Source organism: Bombus fervidus, chromosome 2, assembly GCF_041682495.2.
Source record: "Bombus fervidus isolate BK054 chromosome 2, iyBomFerv1, whole genome shotgun sequence".
NCBI lineage: Eukaryota > Metazoa > Arthropoda > Insecta > Hymenoptera > Apidae > Bombus > Bombus fervidus.
The window spans coordinates 8,252,569-8,272,221 of record NC_091518.1 but is presented as its reverse complement, the minus strand read 5'-3'; the positions used below and the strand labels follow the sequence as shown (position 1 = coordinate 8,272,221).

The 19,653-nt window shown below is 32.7% G+C and overlaps 1 protein-coding gene across 1 annotated transcript in view; it reads left to right on the top strand.

Annotated features, from left to right (window-relative positions):
• LOC139998180 (uncharacterized) overlaps positions 1-17,241 on the top strand; it is a 233,148-nt gene extending 215,907 nt beyond the window's left edge. The window contains exons 3-4 of the mRNA XM_072022520.1: positions 7,914-8,208; positions 11,341-17,241. Coding sequence (XP_071878621.1) covers positions 7,914-8,208; positions 11,341-11,555 — 510 coding nt within the window. The 3' untranslated portion in view covers positions 11,556-17,241. The remainder of the gene's footprint in view (positions 1-7,913; positions 8,209-11,340) is intronic.
• The last annotated feature ends 2,412 nt before the right edge of the window (positions 17,242-19,653 follow it).

Genomic DNA, 19,653 nt, shown 5'->3' with positions numbered 1-19,653 from the left:
AAAAATAAGTACAAAGCGTTCTGTTAAATATGCGTTTGTGGGTAGCAAAGAATATTCCGTTTAATAAAACATTCTCTTCAAAAATCAAATCCGACAGAATTAAAATAAAAATTTCCATTTGAAATAGTTATATATATTTTACGTATTCGATTGGTGCATATGAAACGTCATTTTTTCAAATCAACCTTTAACTGCACGTAAATGTTGTGGAAGTCAATTTCCAATTCATTCAAGGTACTTTCTCGGTGAATATTCAGTTTCGTTATTACAGGTTTTTAAGAATCACCAACTTTAAGATAGAATTTCTTATAATACAGCTGTTATAATTTTCTTCATTTACAGCTTTTTTGTGTTAAAGACCTGACTGAGTGATGTAGAGAAAGTGTTAAAATCTTCCTAATATACTAGGTTTGTTTCTAGCAACTTTCATGTTCTTCTTTCCATTTTGAACTTTTGTAACAGGATCATACGAACATAGCGATTATCTATGATGACCAATAATGAACTTTCAATGTGTTCGTTATAAATCTCTCTAACGTTCAATGTACGTGATTTATAAGAAATTTCTTCATCCATAATACTGTTGATATTTAACGATATGAGAAAATTTCATAATTAGTAATATTGCTTGCTAAATTGAAGTTTTAGAGAAACAGCATTTCGTATGCATTATCTTGATGTCTGCAATAATTTTCAAGTGTTCGAATATTTATGCAAAAGTTTGGAAATAACACTGATATAGTATACGTATCGTACTCTGAGACATTGTCAAAATGCGATATTGTTTCATATCGTAAAATTCAAAGGATGGAATGGACGCGTGAAAAATTCCGAACCATGCATAAAAGTCACGATTCGTAAATATTCGCAACGCGTCTCGTAAATATTCCATGGAAATATCGCCGAGACACCTATATACGAGTAACAATGTCTCTCTTGAGATAGGAATCGGTATCCAATTAATAGGCGCGTTATCGAGCGATACCTGCGAGAATAGATCGAAAGTCGTCGTTGCATCGCGAATTTCTCCGGTGAAATTAATCACCTCGCATCGTTCGTCTGACTCTGCACCCTCTTTTGCCATGCTACTGTTTTTTTTTTCTGTTCTTTGTGTCGTTTCTTCCGACGAGGCCTCTCTCAAGTTTCGAACGTCACATGTACAGTACAGTACACATTTTTATCCATCTATAAGAAATTTAAAGGTGCAAAAGTTATTATATATAAAATATCGAAAATATTTGAAAAATTCCTAGCGCTTTTGACATTTCCACATTTTACATAATGAGTAAGTATATGTTCTACAGCTTGATGTATTTATGATGTATTCTATATATTACATATATTTATCAGATCTAAAGAAAATTATCTAATAAAAAAAATTACGTAATTTTGCAAAATACTGTTTGACAAGCAGTTTTTTTAATTAGACGTCAAAAATGTGTCGATTACAGATATCTTTTTGTAGCAATATTTCTGGGTAATAGAAACAGTGTGATTTCCAGCAAGGAGAAAAGATATTATTTCCATGAAAAATAGGCAAAGGTATTCATTGAGAATTTACCCCATTTTATTCGTATCTTGACATTTCCAAAATATTTTTTACATCACAAAAAAAATCGTAAAGCTATCCAGAAAAATAACAAAGTATTATAGAATGTGCCGCTTAATGATACGCTAATTCTATAATGAAAGTATAATATCTTTAAAATTTTCTTAAATTTCGTTATAAACTTTCGAAACTGCCTAATAAAATACTTCTTATGATATTTAATACGTGAAACAGTTCTCTGCCTACGTTTCGTTTCCTTAATTATATTCATAAAAATATGAATTTGTATAAATATCAACAGCCTATACATGATCATTTCCGCTTTTTTTCTATATGGTTTTCTTTGATGTTTACTCAATTTTTCTCTCTCCTCTTTCTTTTTCTACCTTTTTTAGAAGCGTTCTTTTGCTCGTCGATGTCATATCAAGCCTTGACATTATTAATTAATGTAGGACCTAGGGGACGACTTCCAATGAACTTCGAGTGGCAACGCCGCCGTCGCGACGGATTCACGTTTCTTCGTTAGGTACGAAGCGTGTATAGTAATTAATGACATGTTTCGCCGACTCATCGCGTTCTTTTTATTCGTTTTTTCTGCGACCTTTTTCTACCGTCGAGTGTATATAGAAAATATGAGCCGTTTCGTTAAGCTCTGTATGTACATTCGTTTCCATAGATTTTCAAATGTTTTATGCTTTTTCAAATTTAAAAGTGTCGTGGGAATTGAGGGAAATCCTCCAATGCTATTTGGAAATATTGTTTTACTCATTTAATTTATGCGTTTTTCTTTCTTAATGAGAAAAATTGGTGATATCTTCAAACCTTTATATTTCTATCTTGGTCCGATTAGCAATCAAATAAGGTTCGCAATGTTTTAAGAAAATGTTTACCATTAAATTGAAACGGGAAATAGTAAAACGTGTTAGTAAGAACTTTTTTTATATGTTTCTCAATCTTGATATGTTTGTTAATGTTAGAAAAATGCGATTGAGTCAAAAATGGTTGAAAAAGTTCAGTTGCTTTGATTATATAATTATTATAAAGTATTGATTATTGGAATTTACAGCGGCCATAAAATGTATTGGCACGTCATTGTATTTATTATAACATTTGATATACTAATTAATTAAATCCAAGTATATTAAATATCATTTAACAGTACTTTCATATGAGTACAAATATTTTATATTATGAAAATGGAATATATAACTACTATAGCCATTGTAACGTGTCTCGTATGCTTTTCAAATTATGTTTAAGTATATTAAAACAGAAAACAATTCATTTCCAATTTTTTTATTTATTCTCGCGTAAAAGAAATTACTTATTTAGATGCTTGTATCTATAATTCATTTTATTGGAATTGCACGAAGCAGATTTGCAGGATTGAGGTTAATTAATAATACATTACGAATAAGCTTCTAGCAGATGTAAAACAAGACCTTGTTAAATCTTAACAAGCACATTCGAATAAGATCTTCAACGAAGCACTAAAACACATACATATATCTTCCAATGTGGATGAAACTAAATTGAATATATATATTGTTATATTCCTTGAAATGAAGAAAAATTCCATTCCCAATTAAAATACGGGCAGAAAAAGCTAAAATTTCATAGGTAGTTCAGTTTTTATTTGTTGTATATTTAATTAATCGCACCATACATTTCATTAATTTTGAAAAAAAAAGGAAGAACATTTCTGAAATATAAATTAGACTGAAATCATAAAAGTTATACAAGTATTATTATACATCGGATTTAAGGTTTTATCCATTAATTCCTTCTGCCTCTTATCTAATTAATTTCTTTCAGTCCCTTTCACGAAGCTATTTTACATTTCGTATACTGTAATAATCTTTTTACTATTCTGCAATCATGCTAATTCTGAACTGAACTTTTAATAATTAAAACGTGAATGATGTCAAAATTTCATGCTTTGAGAATTTATGTTATTTCATTTCATTGATTTATATATACGCACATATTTCAATATTGAACAAATTTTTTTATAAAAATTTATGAACAAATTTGTCAAAATGTGTTGTACAATCTACAGTTACCAATGTTTTTTTTCGGAAACTGTTTATCATGCCAAAAAAATAGTAGAATATAAAAGATGCGTCGTGTCTAAATCTACAACTTTTTGCTATAATCAAAAGTAAGGGAATAATAAGATTACAAGATAATCGAATACAATTATATAATTATTTAAGTAATAATTATAATATTTAAGAACCTAAGGGTACCATTTCCTCTTATCCAATCGAGTTCAAAATTTGCGCAGATTAATTTTGTATTAATTGAAACTATTCGGGGAAGGAGGTGGCGCGAAACAAACCTTAAAAAAGATTGTCAGATGTAAATAAGAAAGTATTAGATTTTATTCGGTAAAATATTAAAAGAATGCTGTATCGTTCTAGAGTATCCATAAAACTCTTGTTCGTAATTTATTAGTTGTTTATAAATATGAAATTCTCCTTTCTCTTTACGGTTTTGTCATAACGGATGTACACCAAAATCTTTCCTCCTTTTGTTGGTACATTTCTTCCTCTTGTTCGTCCAAAAGTACCTTATTCTTATAGGTAATATAATAATATAATAATAATTAATAATATAATGATGTATCGTGTATAACTTCAACCTGACTGGCACATTCATCTCGGATACATCCAATCGGATACAACAAATATTAACGCATGAACGCCCGAACATGGCACGGTCACTATACGTTTTCGTATAAATGGATCTTAAGTGGATCTATATTGCGAAGTTCTTACGGTAAAAAAAAAATGGAAGAAGAAGAAAACAAATGAACTGTGGATGAAATATTGATATATTATACCGACAAATGTACATATGTTTGCTATTTCTGTAAATGAGTGTTACGTATTCAATATCCAGTGAATCTAGATGCTCATAGTGTTGATTGTTGTCGCGAGCGATTATACTCGTCTGTAATATATATATGTAAATTCTATAGAATTTAGGACACCAACCGACGGTTTGACTTTGCCTGTGTTTACTGGGAGTCGCTCGAACGATATAAATAGAGAAGGACAGGGACTTAGGAAGGAGAATAAAACAGGATTTCGAGAAGCGAAGATGGAGAACAACGAAAATGAAAAGCAAGTTAAGAGCTAGAAAGAGAAGGAGAAAGAGAAGAGGGATTAGAAGCAGGGATTTTAGGAGATACGGAAGAAGACTTTAGAAAATCGATTCTTGAGTTTTCACGACTCGATTGCCTGATTTCCAAAAATATTACAACATTACATATATATATATGTCGGGTTAGGGTTAACACTTGGGTTTGGGGCGTGTAAAGAATCTGCGCCAGGGTCGCTCATCGTCGGTGTACAATCGATGATATCTTTTATTGTCACAAATACAAGATAAACTACCGGTCTCGATACTCGAACGATAATGACAACGATCGTGGGGTCGGTATAGCGAATCCACGGCCCACGGGATAACTGATCTACTTTACTTCAAAGTTTAAGTCAAACTCGACTTACTCCTCGTGATACGAGGATCGCTTGATTAACTCTCTACTAAGACGTAGATTATTCACTGATCGTACAAACACACTAGGTATCTAACTAATGCGACTGTAAGAAAAAGAATAACTTTCCGTCGCAACGACGCTGCAGAGGAAAACTATGGTGGAATGTGCCTAAGAGCACGAGGTCATCGGATTCGTCAAAGAAAGCCTCCGCTCGGAGGGTGAGGGAAATAGACGTTGCTGTTAATTGGTTAATCTCCATGTTGGCGGTTAGAAAAGGATGCTAGCCGCTCTCGAGAGAGGGTTCCTAGCGGGAAACGTCGTACGTAAGGAAAGCAGATCTCCCGTATCTTGCCGCAATAGGTGACAGATATACGGGCTGATATAATAAAGACTGTTTGCCAATCTAAAGGACTTTAATTAACCAGATCCTAAGATTTGTAACGGTTCCTCAGGCTATCTGAACATAAACTGCGAATGATGCGTCGGCATCTGGCGTCACATCAGCAATGAGTCACATAAGCAAAATAGAAATAGAGCAAGCAAAAATCTTAAGGACAATAGTTAACGCTCCATGGTACGTCAGAAATGAAGACCTACGAAAAGATCTAAAAATTCCAACAGTCAAAGAGGAAATCGCTAGATACGCAAAAAAGTACAAAGAAAGACTTGCAGCACACCCAAACCAGCTGGCTGCTGAAACAAATAAAACCAAAATAGAAAGAAGACTGAAGAGGAAGCATCCCGCAGACCTCGAAATAGAGATGCAATAGGAAACCTAGAAGATGGAACCCCGCTGGGGGTAACCATCCACATGCTATATTTTATTTATTTCTATTTATTTTTATTTTTTTATTTTTTATTCTTTTATTCTCTAAGCTATAACATTTTACCAAATGTCCTTCTGGACAAATTGTAAAAATTTAATAAAACAAATAAAAAAAAAAAAAAAAATCTGGCGACCATCTTACCCAAAGAATGGAGTCTGTGTGTGGCCGCTGGAATGTTTTATTGTCAAGTGCCGGTACGGTCAATTCTTTAAAGGAAAGCTATGTAACTTCATATCTCTGTTAGGCGGTACGTTCATCCCGTGACCATGGCTACACTCAGCGACCGGTCGTCGCCTCGAGCCCAAGCTCATTGTCTCAAGTTTCGAATGGCTGTGTTTGGGTTATTTCGTGAATGCTATTGAGGTTTTTCCAAGTAATTCCAACGGGTGGCCCCGTTGTCCTTTCATCTCCGACATATATATCTAAAACCTTGTTTGCATTAGGCAATTTTTGGACGAACGATTAAGTCGATGAACCTTATAATTAGGTTGTTCAAATTCGCACATTTAAATACATTTTCAATCAAGTTGGAATGGCTTTTAGTCGTTCAACCAAAAATGGTCCTAAATGACGCGGCGGAGCGCGACGTTTTGTGACGAATGACTATAATCGCGTATAGTACGTACATATATGAATAGCATTTAATAGAGAGCCACTATAGTCGTCCGTCGTAATGGAAGGAACAACAAATTGAATACATTCAATACATTTTGACCATTGTAACAGAATCAACACGTTTTGACCTTATATATCGCTAATCCTTATTTAACAATATTTTGATGCATTTTTAATGTTTGCATTACCCAATCTAATTTTTTCACATCTGTAGCAGCACTTAGCAGTAAACTTTCCAACGGTTTCTATCCCGTGGTTCGCTACACAAAAACCCTCTTCTTCGCATAAGATGATTGTCAGATGTCGATACATCCTCGCAGAATATTTTCAGTTAGCCTAAGCCGCTATAAATTTTAGGATTTATTTAGCTAAGGTTCTCCAAAGGAACAAATAGTCTTTCTCTTAGCAGTCCCTAAATCTATCACCTACTACGGGAAGATACGAGAAATTTGCTTTTCTCACGTACGATGCTTCCCGCTAGCAACTTTCTCTCAAGGGCAGTTGGCATCATTTTCCAACCACCAACACAAAATTAGCCAATTAACAGCGACGTCTATTTCCCTCATTTTCCACACCAAGGCTTTCCTCAACGAATCCGATGATCTCGCATCCTTAGACACACCCCATCACAGTTTTCCTTTGCAGCATCATCGTGACAGAAGGTCAGTCGTTACACATCGGTCCGAGTCAATAGTTGGTAGTTCGCAATAATTGATCAGAGTTCCTCGGCATCTTAAGCAATCATCATCCGAACTTGTATCTCGCATTAAAACGCATCGACCAGAAGTCGAACTTAGTCGAGTATATCATAATAAATACATATATTGTTAAGCATACGCAAGTGTTTCTTCCTATCATTATCACGACCCATCACCTCACATCAATTGCAGGCTATCTCTCCTCCTAATGTAGCTTCTGCAAAATATTACAAACAACTTTTATCACATTGCTTTAAAATCTACAGTTTTCTGAAAAAGAACAGACCGAAATTTGACGTTGATTTATGCTTTGTTTCAGTGCATAATACATCTCTTTGTAATAAAAAAAAAAAAAGAACTGACAAAACATCGATCACGTTGCGTTCACTTAACTTCAAATTTTAAATCGAAATCTAATAAATATATAACAGCATTTTTTGTCACTAAATTTTGAACAATTTTACACATTTCTGAAATCAATTATTTCATATAGAACGACGTAGCAATATCAAAGTTTCACTTACTATAACCCTACTAAAATATAGCTTCTTCAACATCCCCGTAAAAAAGCTGAAATTGAAAAAGACATATCTGTCTCTAACAACGTATATTCGTACTAACTACCTTATCCAACTGTCGTGGCGTCGTGTCACACAAGGATATAACATGGCATACAATCATACGAGACTGAACGTATGAATTTTCTCTTTCCGTTCCAGATACCATCGTACGACCCGAACTCTCATTGTCTGTGCGTCGCCGGTGAAGTATATTGTTGGTGGCAGAATTACAATCCGAACACCGATCCTTCCGCCGGCCCCTCGTTCCTCCCATCGACGACGATAGAAAGTAATTACACGCCGTCGCTGGAGGGAAGCACGGATGCCGTCGACAGTTTGGAAGCTTCCGGTGATCCGGCGGAGGAGCCTTCTGTCGAGCAACAGGGATACGCGGAGATTAACGCGACCTACTCGACTACCTTGCAGCCTGTACCAACTACGTGTCTCGTGATGGGTAATAGATCAGTCGTAGTTTGTTTCAAGTCGGTTCTTTACACGGCCGCAAACTATCGACTAGATAGCCACTATTCGAAGTAAATAGAATTACGGTGTAATTAGTTTCGCATCGTATGGACGGTTTTTCACGAAAAAATACAACGAATACAAAAAATATTAGCACGCCATTGTATTTAGTGTAGCATTTACAAACGAATTAAGTTTAAATTTCGTATCGTTCAATGGCATCTTCAATATGACTACAAAAGTTTGATACCACGAAAATAAGATATAAACATTAATAAAAAAAGGAAAACGATTCGTTAGAAAATAGGGATACGCGTAAATACTTTTTGTAGTCACCGTACGTAAGAGAATAACTATTTGATTACGTGTTTTCTTGAAATGTCTAATCGTTTCGTAGAAAAGTTGTGCAGATGTATAAATATTCCGGATTCCAGGAAGTGAGAGAAAGAAAGCAGAGGATTAGACGAGAAAGAACGGACAACGCAGCTTTCAAAAACCCAAACATGTCTCTGTATCTTTTTAGGAAAGTTTGTATGGAAACTCCGCATTAAACCGTATATATATAACGCCTAATTTTTTTAGTCCACACGAAACAAATTGTGTACTCAAAATTGTATTTATCGAGTATCTTCTTAGTTAACAAAAAATTACAAGAATTCGAAAGTTCAAACATTACATTGAAGCTAACGATACAAAAAAGTTGCTTCTTTTTCGTATAGGATATAGGACGATAATACTGAAAATCATCGAGTTCAAATGCGCAGCCAATGCAATTATCATATGACCAATCCACATCTTATACATCATACACAATTTTCATTTAGTTTGCATCATGTTTCTCTCGACAATACGCATAAAAGTAATTTTCATTATTATTTCTTCTAGGTTCGTTTATCTTAGTTTTTTGGTCGCCAATCTTTGTTTTTTTAACTGTTATTACCAAGAGATTAAACGGTAGTTTATAAACAATTTATACAGATTCAGAATACAATCTTTTATGTGGCATGACATACGAACATAATCTCCTGTTGACAACTAAATACCACGGCGAAAATGAGCGGCAATAATTTTTGAGATATAATGTAAACGGATAGCTTTAATATATTTCATCGTATAATTTGCTATAAAAATACTATAACACGCTGTCATCGCAAATAAAATCGATGCATTTAAAAAAGTTGAAAACATAAAAAGATTAATAATTCATTGCAGTGTACATATCGTGTAATAAATTTCTTTTGACAAATTTTTTAATACTATCTTTAATATGGTGAGGACTAATTATCAAATGGCAACCTTTCTTTTAATTAATTATAGATATGAACACATCTTCCCCTATAGGGAATATTAAGAGAGTGTGTTGTTGATTAACTCGCTTTTGTGCAAACTCGCGTTTCACCGGAGTGTTTTACTTCTATTATGACTTCTGCCTCATTTTTCACTGATTCGTATTATTTTTTCTTTTTTTTGTCGCTAGAAAGTTCATAAAATTTGGTGAAAATATGTTAATATACGTAGTTCGTCGTTCCAATTATACCGTTAATGTATTCTTAAAATATTAAATTCTCAATCGAAACAAAGGCGAGATTAAGGCATAAAGCTGAAGTTAGAGTATAGAAAATTGAGGAGTTTCTGTCAAATGTTTTAATTTTTGAAACAATAATGCATTTTCGAAATCATACTCACAACGTAGTGGAATTTTCATAACATGGATTTTAATTATGTAAGGGAAATTAGAACTAATTTCTGTCGTGAATAAATTAGTTTTCTGTAATGTGGAAATATCGATTTGACATTAGAAATGTTGACCTAGGGATGGATAAGTTTGAATAATATTTAGTGGAGGAATTTTGTCAAAAATGAATACATATATAGACTTACATATACATACATATGACACATATATATGTATAGATAATCTATGAATACAATAATAAAACAATACATATATAATAATAAAGAGATTAAATTGGTATCAATATGCTAGACCAGAGATTCTTAACCTGTGGTCCGCGGACCCCCAGGAGGCCACGAAGTCCTTACACGGACGATTTGTATTATCGTATTATTCGAATAAAAAATATTTATTATTTATTGTATGTATAGGATGTATAGAAGGTAGATCCAAAAACCACTGTAGCATGATTCCACACCGTGGATCGGTGGAAATTTGGATCGGTACAAAATTGACCTTGAGCATGACTTTTACAGTCAAAATTTTTTTACTGCAATGTATTTTGCTCATCACGAGGAACAAAAGTCTCAAAGGAACCATGGATATTAAATAACCCTTTCTTCAAGAAAAAGATGTTTATTTATGCGGGCACGGAATGCTTTTTGCACGCAGAGATCTTCCACTATTCTTGTATCCCGATATATTTAACGAGCTAATCTGTAATGTTCTACTGCTTCGTAAATAGCACGCTATTTCCTCATTAAATACGAATATAGATGTAAACGTATTGTGAGTGAAGCCAGTTTAAGAATTATTAAAACTTTAACATTTTTTCCGGAAGATGAGATCATTTGGTTACCATGGTTCCTTTGAGACTTCCGTTCCTCGTAATGAACGGAATACGTTGAAATAAAAAATATTTAGCTCTAAAAATCATACTCAAGATCAACTGTGCACAACTTCTTTTTACAAATCTTCACTTATCCTGGTGTGTATAGTCATGCCAAGATGGTTTTTACGCTTACTTTTTGTACAATGTACAAAAGTTATACAATAATAAAAGATTTACACTGTACATAGTTCTCGCTTAGCAGTTAGAATGGTCCTTCGGCTTTACATCTTTCTCTTATCTTCTCTCACCCTCTCTCACATTCTCACCCTCTTCGTTAATCCTTCTCTATCTACGCTTTCACTCGCATCCTTACTCTCCGTCTGTAGACTATTGTCATACAAACATATATTTCTACATTTACATATCACATAATACATATCGTTCTCCTTGTACTCTCCTAATACTCTCTTGAACCATTGTATAATAAACAACAAAAATCGAGAATTGAAAGCGTAGAATTGTCTGGTATTTTCAAACAACTTATAGATAGGCCAAGAGAAAAATCCAAGAGAAATGTAAAATACTGTGTCCGAACGGACACGATATTCTGATTACAGGAAGGGAATACCGTGAGGGCGAGGTACTTCCGCATTCGACCGGAAACTGCATTGAGTGCAGCTGCGGATCCGAGGGCCGTGTCGAGTGTTCCCCACGGGACTGCGTGGCCCTTCGACCCGAGATACCAGTTGCACCAGATATACCGGACGCACCAGATGGCGATTTCGAAGTTTTCAACCTTGCCAGGGATCGGGGAATCGACGAGAGCTTCTAAAGAATCCGATAATAACGATTATCGCTTGTTCCATGAAATCTTCGAACGCGTGACTCGTGAGAGACTCGACTTTCGCGTAATCGCGGTCTTCGACGAGTTTCGCCTTTACCTATTAAGTTTTTCTTTTTTATTCGGAATTTGTTGATCGATATGAATTATACGTGAAGATCAAACAATGTTAATCATTACGTTAACGTTAAAATGAATTATTTAAATTTATGTGGTTTTTCTGATTTTGAAAATGGCGAATGAAGAGTTAGTATTGTATACATACGTGAATCATAGTTTAATTTTCATGAAAGTGGGTCAGGATTTTAAGAGAAATAATGAATTCCTTAAATAAGTAATTATCTTATCTGTAATATTATCTTTTTATAGTATCGAAACTATAGTGGATTAATCACGCTTAAAAAGTAAAATTACAACTGTCGTATTCTTATTTCTCACAAAGGTGTACGAAAAAGCTTGTATCATCCAAATGGCAAAGCATGCTCCAAACTTTCGAGTAGGAGTATACGAATGTGTTTTGTAGCATGTAAAATTTATTGATGATTTATGAATAATTTGTAACAATATGATTGCTATAATTGGGAATATAGTGAAAAATAAGATTGGTTATTTTGTACCATGATTCGTACTAATTATATTTGAGAATTACTTTAAAATAGATAAAATCTTAAATATTAGATTTTATTAGAAATTTATTCCATTAGAAATATAACGATACATTAATGATAGGAAATATTAAAAGTGATACTAGTAGTTATACGGTTTATTTATGTTATTTACAATATAATTTAGTAGTAATAATTGTAGAAATAATTTTTTTATAAACTTTGAGGAACATATTGGTATACATATTAACCGTAAATAATTAATTTGTATTGTAGAGTAAAAATTGAATACAATTTCTCCCACGATTATTTTCGTATCGATCAACAATATGTTGATACATATCTCTACGATCATTGCGTTTTAAACATCAGTTTACGCAAGTAATCGAACGTTTAACGATCCTCCAACCGTATGGAATGATTTTCTTATTAAAAACATATTATCTGTGGATCGAGATCGACGTTTTTAACAAACGGAAAGAATTGTCAAAGCATTTTTTACGCATCTCGCAACATATTAAAAGTTACATGATTTCAACGAGAAAAATATTCTCGACCGGGAAGTGATTACACGGTTGAAGGATCTGTAAGTACTAATTAGTTTAATTTATATACCTTCTTATTCGTGTTCTCTCAAGCCTTAAGCTTTTCTCCTTTTGTTTGAAACGCGATTCCGCTTGAAAGAATTCTACAAAAGAGAAAAAGAAAACTCTGAAAAATCGATTACCGATAATGAAACAAAAGGAACCTTAACTACTTTCTTTTCACATACTTGAATAATTAAACGAGACGGGAATTAGATATATATAATTATGTATGAGAAAAGTAAAGAATACTTGACTTCAAAGAAAAATATATTATTACAAATTACAACGATGATTAAAGAGAGAGCAAGGTTCGATTTCAACATCGTCGAGTTATCGTCGTAATGATCAGTAGCATGAATCGATCCAGGCCAAGCCAAATAATATATTTATGTTCAATTTAGTGATTTAATGAGATCGATAGACAGCTTTAAGCCAGGATGCTATTCCAACATTTACGAGCCAACTGTAATTTATTACCCTCAGAACTTCTAAACGTTTCACTAGCGTGGGCCTAATTTATCAAACGATGGATCTTAGAAACAATCCGTTTAAATACCAATTAATTACGAACAAATTCTATCTAATCGTACTGCGTTTACAAATTGCATTTCTTTATCAGGATTAATATTGTTACCATTTTTACCATCCACTAAAACTTACTATTACCTAAGAAACGTTAACGAATCTTGAGAAAATGTTCCTCACGCAAGAACCTCCAGCGCCACGAAAGTACCAAACGATAGATTAATAGCAATTAAGTACTCGTTCCTTAAGAGAACTCACATTCCTAATACTTCCTTTTTATTTCTAACATTTTAATTCTTCGAATAACTTCGAAAAACTAGTCTCAGAAAAAAACTCCGTTTTGAAAAAAATGCTCCGTTTATTCATCTTGCGTTTGATAATCCTCTTTCATCGATGGAAAAAGTCGAGATTTGCGCATCAGGATAGATCCTCGAGCGGTACAATTTTTCTATAAAACGACCTACCGACGATCTATCCTCATACTGACGAATCGTCGCCACGATCGTCACTAAGTATCGTGATCAAGTGAGAACTCTCGGTCAATTTGGCCACACATTTTCTATGTAGACACCCGTAGATGTTAGAACGCAAGTTTGAACGATAGGTCCCGCGCGTTTTAATTCTCTAAATGGGGGATCGTTGTAGTTCTCTCGTCTGTTGTACGATATTTTGTACGCGTTACGAGAATGGAAGCGGTTACTTCCCACCATGTTAACGATACACAAACGATGAACAAAACTATATAATTCTGTAGACGTCGGCCTACAACGTACGAATTAATAAGTCGGGTATGAGAAAACCGGCCTGTTCGGTCTCGGGATCGAGTACCCGTTTTAAGAGAAGAAGCGTTACAGAGCTTGGATAGTTCTGGATCTTCGTCATAAGATCATAGATGATACTCGTGTCATTCATATCTTTCGTCATATTCTAGTCGAGACGTAGCCATATCCTGTTCACGGTCGATACGTTCGGCCTTGTAGCTTGAATAGTAGGGACGGCAATGCCCTGCTACCCCTACGAAGAAAGCATGACCTGTACGAGACGTTCAGAAAGCTTATTGAACAAACTCAATTGGCTTGTGGCTCGCAAGCTGGCAATCTGGTGAAACGATCTTTGCACGAGCTGATCTATCTAGCCTCTACTGTGTATAAAATATTGTTCCAGCTGTGCTTTTTGCTTCTGTTTCGGTGATATTGGAAATTGGATATCGGCGAGAAATCATGTTCCGTGTTTGTTTAGCAAGGTGAAAAATTTCAAATCGCTAATAAAAATCTAAAATCGAAGAACTTATTAAAGATCTCAATAATACTTGATTGTAAAATTTTATTGTTTGCTTGTTTTATTGTAGATCTGAATTAATGAAAAAGACATTCTTTTTTGTTGAATAAATTTGAATAATTTTAGAAATTTCTTGAAATTCTAAATTTAAATTCATTACTCATTTATGTTTACAACCTATAAGAATATTTATTCTATTAAACAAGTGAATATTTTTTGTTTGGCTGCGAACATTAGTGGGGAAGTATGTAAATGTTAATACCGTTGCAAAGGAATATTATACATTTCACACAGTTCTATTGTAAAATGAATAACGACTTTTAATTTAATTAAGAAATAATTTTTTATCAATTTACAGGCATAAATATATCTAAATAATCGTAACAGTCGAAACTAAAATTTCTAGCAAAATTATTTTATTAATATTATTTAATTGTATACGTATCCGAAACATATGCTCAATTAATATTAAATTTTAATTCACCGGGCAAAAATGCAAAGTTCGTGTCAATCAGATCGAACATCTCGTACATTTTCATCATATCATGAATGAATAAACTATCAGCGAGAAAATACCAGAGTTTTAAGACGAATCGATTAGCATAGTAAACGATTTAATGTAAGAATTAACTAACGAATGTCTAAATAACAGAAGCATAGAATGGGAGTGAGTTCTCGAGGATAGCTGACATTCCTAATCTCACGTGCAGATTAATCACTTACGATACGTATATTAGTAAAACCACGTTATAAGATGAAGAAAGAAGATTTTTCGTAGAACGATGTTTCTGCTACATATGGAGCGATAAAAAAAATATTTAATAAAAATCGGTAGCGTAATTCGCCGATTGAATTTAGTATTAAATAGCCTCCTAATCTATATATATATATATATACTATATATATACTATATATATACTATATATATACATATATACATATATATATTCCTTTTAATGACGGAGACAAAATGGAATTCTGTGTTGTATGGATCAACATGCACAATTAATTGATTTAATACATACATATAAATATTATATATTCATATATATATATTATATATATACATGTACACGTACACGTACTTATGCATACACGAGGAACCAAATATCAAGAGATAATTATTGTACGTAACTATGCATATAATATATGTATACATATAAATTATACATATATAGGAGTAGGATACCCAAGCGTTTTCAATTGCTGTGCACCTTTTGTAGATATAAATTCGTCTCTTCGTTTCACAGTACGTTTTCTTCTGTGTAATTCCGATGTTTCAGTAGTCCAGTTACAATCAAATTACAATAGAGTTATTTTGAGAAAAAAATAATTCCGCATTCTGCTAATATAAATGTAATATTGGGAGATAGATGGACCACCTGTTTCGAATGCTTCTCGTTTATTCTGTTATAAAGTTGATAGTATGTATACATTTTTGCTGTGATTACAATACGTGTACGTTATTTTTAATTATATGTAATAGAGATTCAAATTGGAAACTATGGTAAGAAGAATTGTAGAGCAAAAAAATAAAAGGGTATCGTGTCATCCAAAAATTACTTGCAACTCATTGAAAGATGAATTCTCTATAATTATGTGTATATGTATGTACATTAGCCATAAGTTTAACATTATTTCATTTCTATTACATACTTTAGTAGATTTCTTCCATGTTACTATTATAAATTTTACTTGATAAATTGTAAGCAATAATGGTGGCAATCATGTGTACTATATACGTTTGGCAATGAAAGGAATAAAATGAATAGAGACAAGGAAATAATTATCAGGATAAACATATCAAATAATAATATTATCCTAAAACCTAAAAAATGATCCATCTATCTTCAAGCACGTTGTCACAGATACGTTTGATTATACAGAGAATTTATCTCAGCGTACAAATAGTTAACGATCTTACGGTAGCACCGATTATCATGCAGAATCAAATAGGAAAAGCAAAGAGTTGTAATTATACTTTTACGATGACTAGTTAATTGTTCATAGTTAGTCGCATAGTTAGGTAGAGATCCAATGTGATATATACATTCAAAAGGTAACTTTGTCTAAAAGTTTTACTATACATATAGGAAGAAGATACGACATCTTATCGCAAGATTTGCCGTAAACTTCTACGAGCGTTCGTTCAATTAGGTGTACCTAAACCATAGAAAATCAAGCAACGTTCCGAACGTTATCGTCGAGTTCGCTTCTTGCAATGATTCAAGTTTATTGTCATACACATTCGTTAACGAACCAGCGTAATCGCATCATCATAACACGGCCTGTACTGATATTACCTTTAACGATAATCGAAATAGAAAACAGGATGATCTCGAATGTTTTGTGACCACTGTGGAATAACGAATCGAGACTACTATTTTTTAACTGCGGCACTTTTCGAGGGAATCGTGAACAATCTGTGTATTATCGTCCTAGAACAATCTATCCCCTGGAAATTCAAACATGAGATTGCATTAAAGAGAAAATACAAAAAATAGAAAACGAATGGGAAAAGTAAGTAGGATTATCACGAGATCACGCGGGACCATCATGGCAGTTCGTTTTTCTCGTACGTCTTCCAATCATTCCATAAACCGTTGTGTCTGTCTTGTATCCGTGGGATCGCCTGTCTTCTTAAAAAGGGTTGTACGCTAAATAAAGGAAGATCTTACGGTATGTCGATTTTCTTTCGATTTTCACTCTATCCTTATATTATCTATATTATATATGTGTAATATACGTCATGGTTCTAAATCCGTGTAAAGTCAGGGAAATTCTGTGACCCGAGATAATATGGAAATCAAGAATAACAATATTACGTGGAGGTTTCGATTTTGAGAAAATAAAACTTAAAAGCGTGTCAAGTACATATGTATACAAGTTTGATTCTCCATTGGACAGAAATAAACAATTGATAGGAGATTATTCAACATGCGAAAATAAATAAAGAATATAGAATAACATTCTCTTTGTCTGAAATCTCGTTTTCGAGAAAGTCGAATTTGAAAATTTGTCAAATATACATATACCAGGCCAATCTTTTATTCAATATGTTCAAATCGTATTTTCTCGAAAACGAAAACTTAAATGAAAAAGTGTTATTCTACATTTTCTCACTTTTGACTTATTTTTGCATAGAATAATTTCCCGTATTATATATCTATTTGCCTGAATAAACTAGGCAAGTTTTCTGACTCAATAATTCTAAAGAAACACCTCCGATGTAATAGTTATTCTATTATTACGTATATATATATATATATATCACGTCAACAACCAATGGTTTTTCCATTATTAGATTGTTTCGCAAAACTGTGCTTTTGGATAATTACTTTATAGAATTGAGATAAATCATTTAACATTGTTATATTAATTTATATTATTAATACTGTCTCCGGAAAAAATAAAATAAAGAATAAGGTAAGATAAACAAATAAGATAAAAATAAGATAAACAGATTTGTTACATCAAATAAAGCATTACACTAAAATTAGATATTTACGATACGTTCAATTCAAAAATATATATGTCGTATATTATTACAATATCACAAGAATATTCATAAGGCAAATTGTTTAAATTTAATAACATATTAGTGTCGCGTCTTCTATACAGATAATGATATGTGTCGAGGCATCTCGTAACTCTCAAGAGTTATCGGGCTACTGATATTTATAATCTTAAACTTGGCAATGACAACTGAGTTAAGACGTAGCGAATTCTAAAAATGATCATGGAAATAAGGATGATCATCGCAGATGTGTCATCTACAGTAAATGTGAAGGATGAAAGCCACAGTTTTTATACTACTACACTGGTTGAATTCATTTCACCAGTCTGAAATATTACAGGTTTAATTAAACATAATAAGGGTTAAATTTTGAAGTAAATTAAACTAAATAATAATATAATTCTAATGTAATAAAATAATTAATAACATAAGTAATAACATAATTTTCAAACGTCTACATATAGAAATAAATTATTATTCGCGAAAATACAGATTTGTAACAATAAATGTAATTTTAACAATAACCCTCAATAGATAAAAAATACAAAAAGTTTAATTACTACTTTTTGGTTTTTAAATAACGATGCACAAGCAAACAGATTTTACCAACCATTTCCGACTTTTTTGGATAACTTCAAATTAAAAACGGGAAACGTCTCCCTAATTGTATAGTTGTATAGGTAATACGACCTTTTCCACGAGTTGTAGTTTTCGCACAGTCAATGCAAGAACTACATATGGAACTTTTACACAGCCCGCAGCGAAAATGAAAAAGTTTTATAAATCTTTTTCTATGCTTTATGGGCATTCAACCAACAAGAAAAGAAAATCACGCATAATATAAGTCATAAACTGTAGAACAACGCCCGTTGCATTTAGTTTAGCGCAGACCATTAAAAAAAAAAAAAAAACCCATCTTGGAACCAATCGATCCTAGAAAAACGTCTTTTTCTTTAAATTACGTGGAATGATTCCAGAAATCAATAAAAGCAAGTCCCACGACGACAGAATGTAAATTGCAAAAGTTATTGTATTTAACAACAAAATAAAAATAATTATCACTGTATTTTAGCCATGCCTTTGAACGAAAACATTTTTTTACACTTGCATATCTATACTATAAGTCTTCTACATAGCGTAGAAGCTTGGAGCATGAACTAAGATAAACTCACATATTTTTCTTACAAATTAAAAATTTCCCGTTTCGTAAATTAATTAATTGATTTTACAAAAACTAACAAACGAATCGATTTGAAATTTGGTATCCTATTTTGATATGACTGATACCATAAAACCTCAATACTGTATGACAATTTTAACTTTGGGTTTTAGTTATAAACGATTTAAGAAAAAAGTCTGCACTATTTGCTAATGTATAACATAAAAATTGAGCTTATTGTTACGTAACGAGTCTCATAGATAATTTTATTATCTACAATTTTCTACTGACACTTTTTCACGTATGATAAATAATTTTTTAAAACTCGCGTTTTTTTTTATTTAATCGATATGATGTTTATAAAGTTATAAAGTTGCTTGTTTTGTAAATTAGATTATATTATCTATACAATCTAATC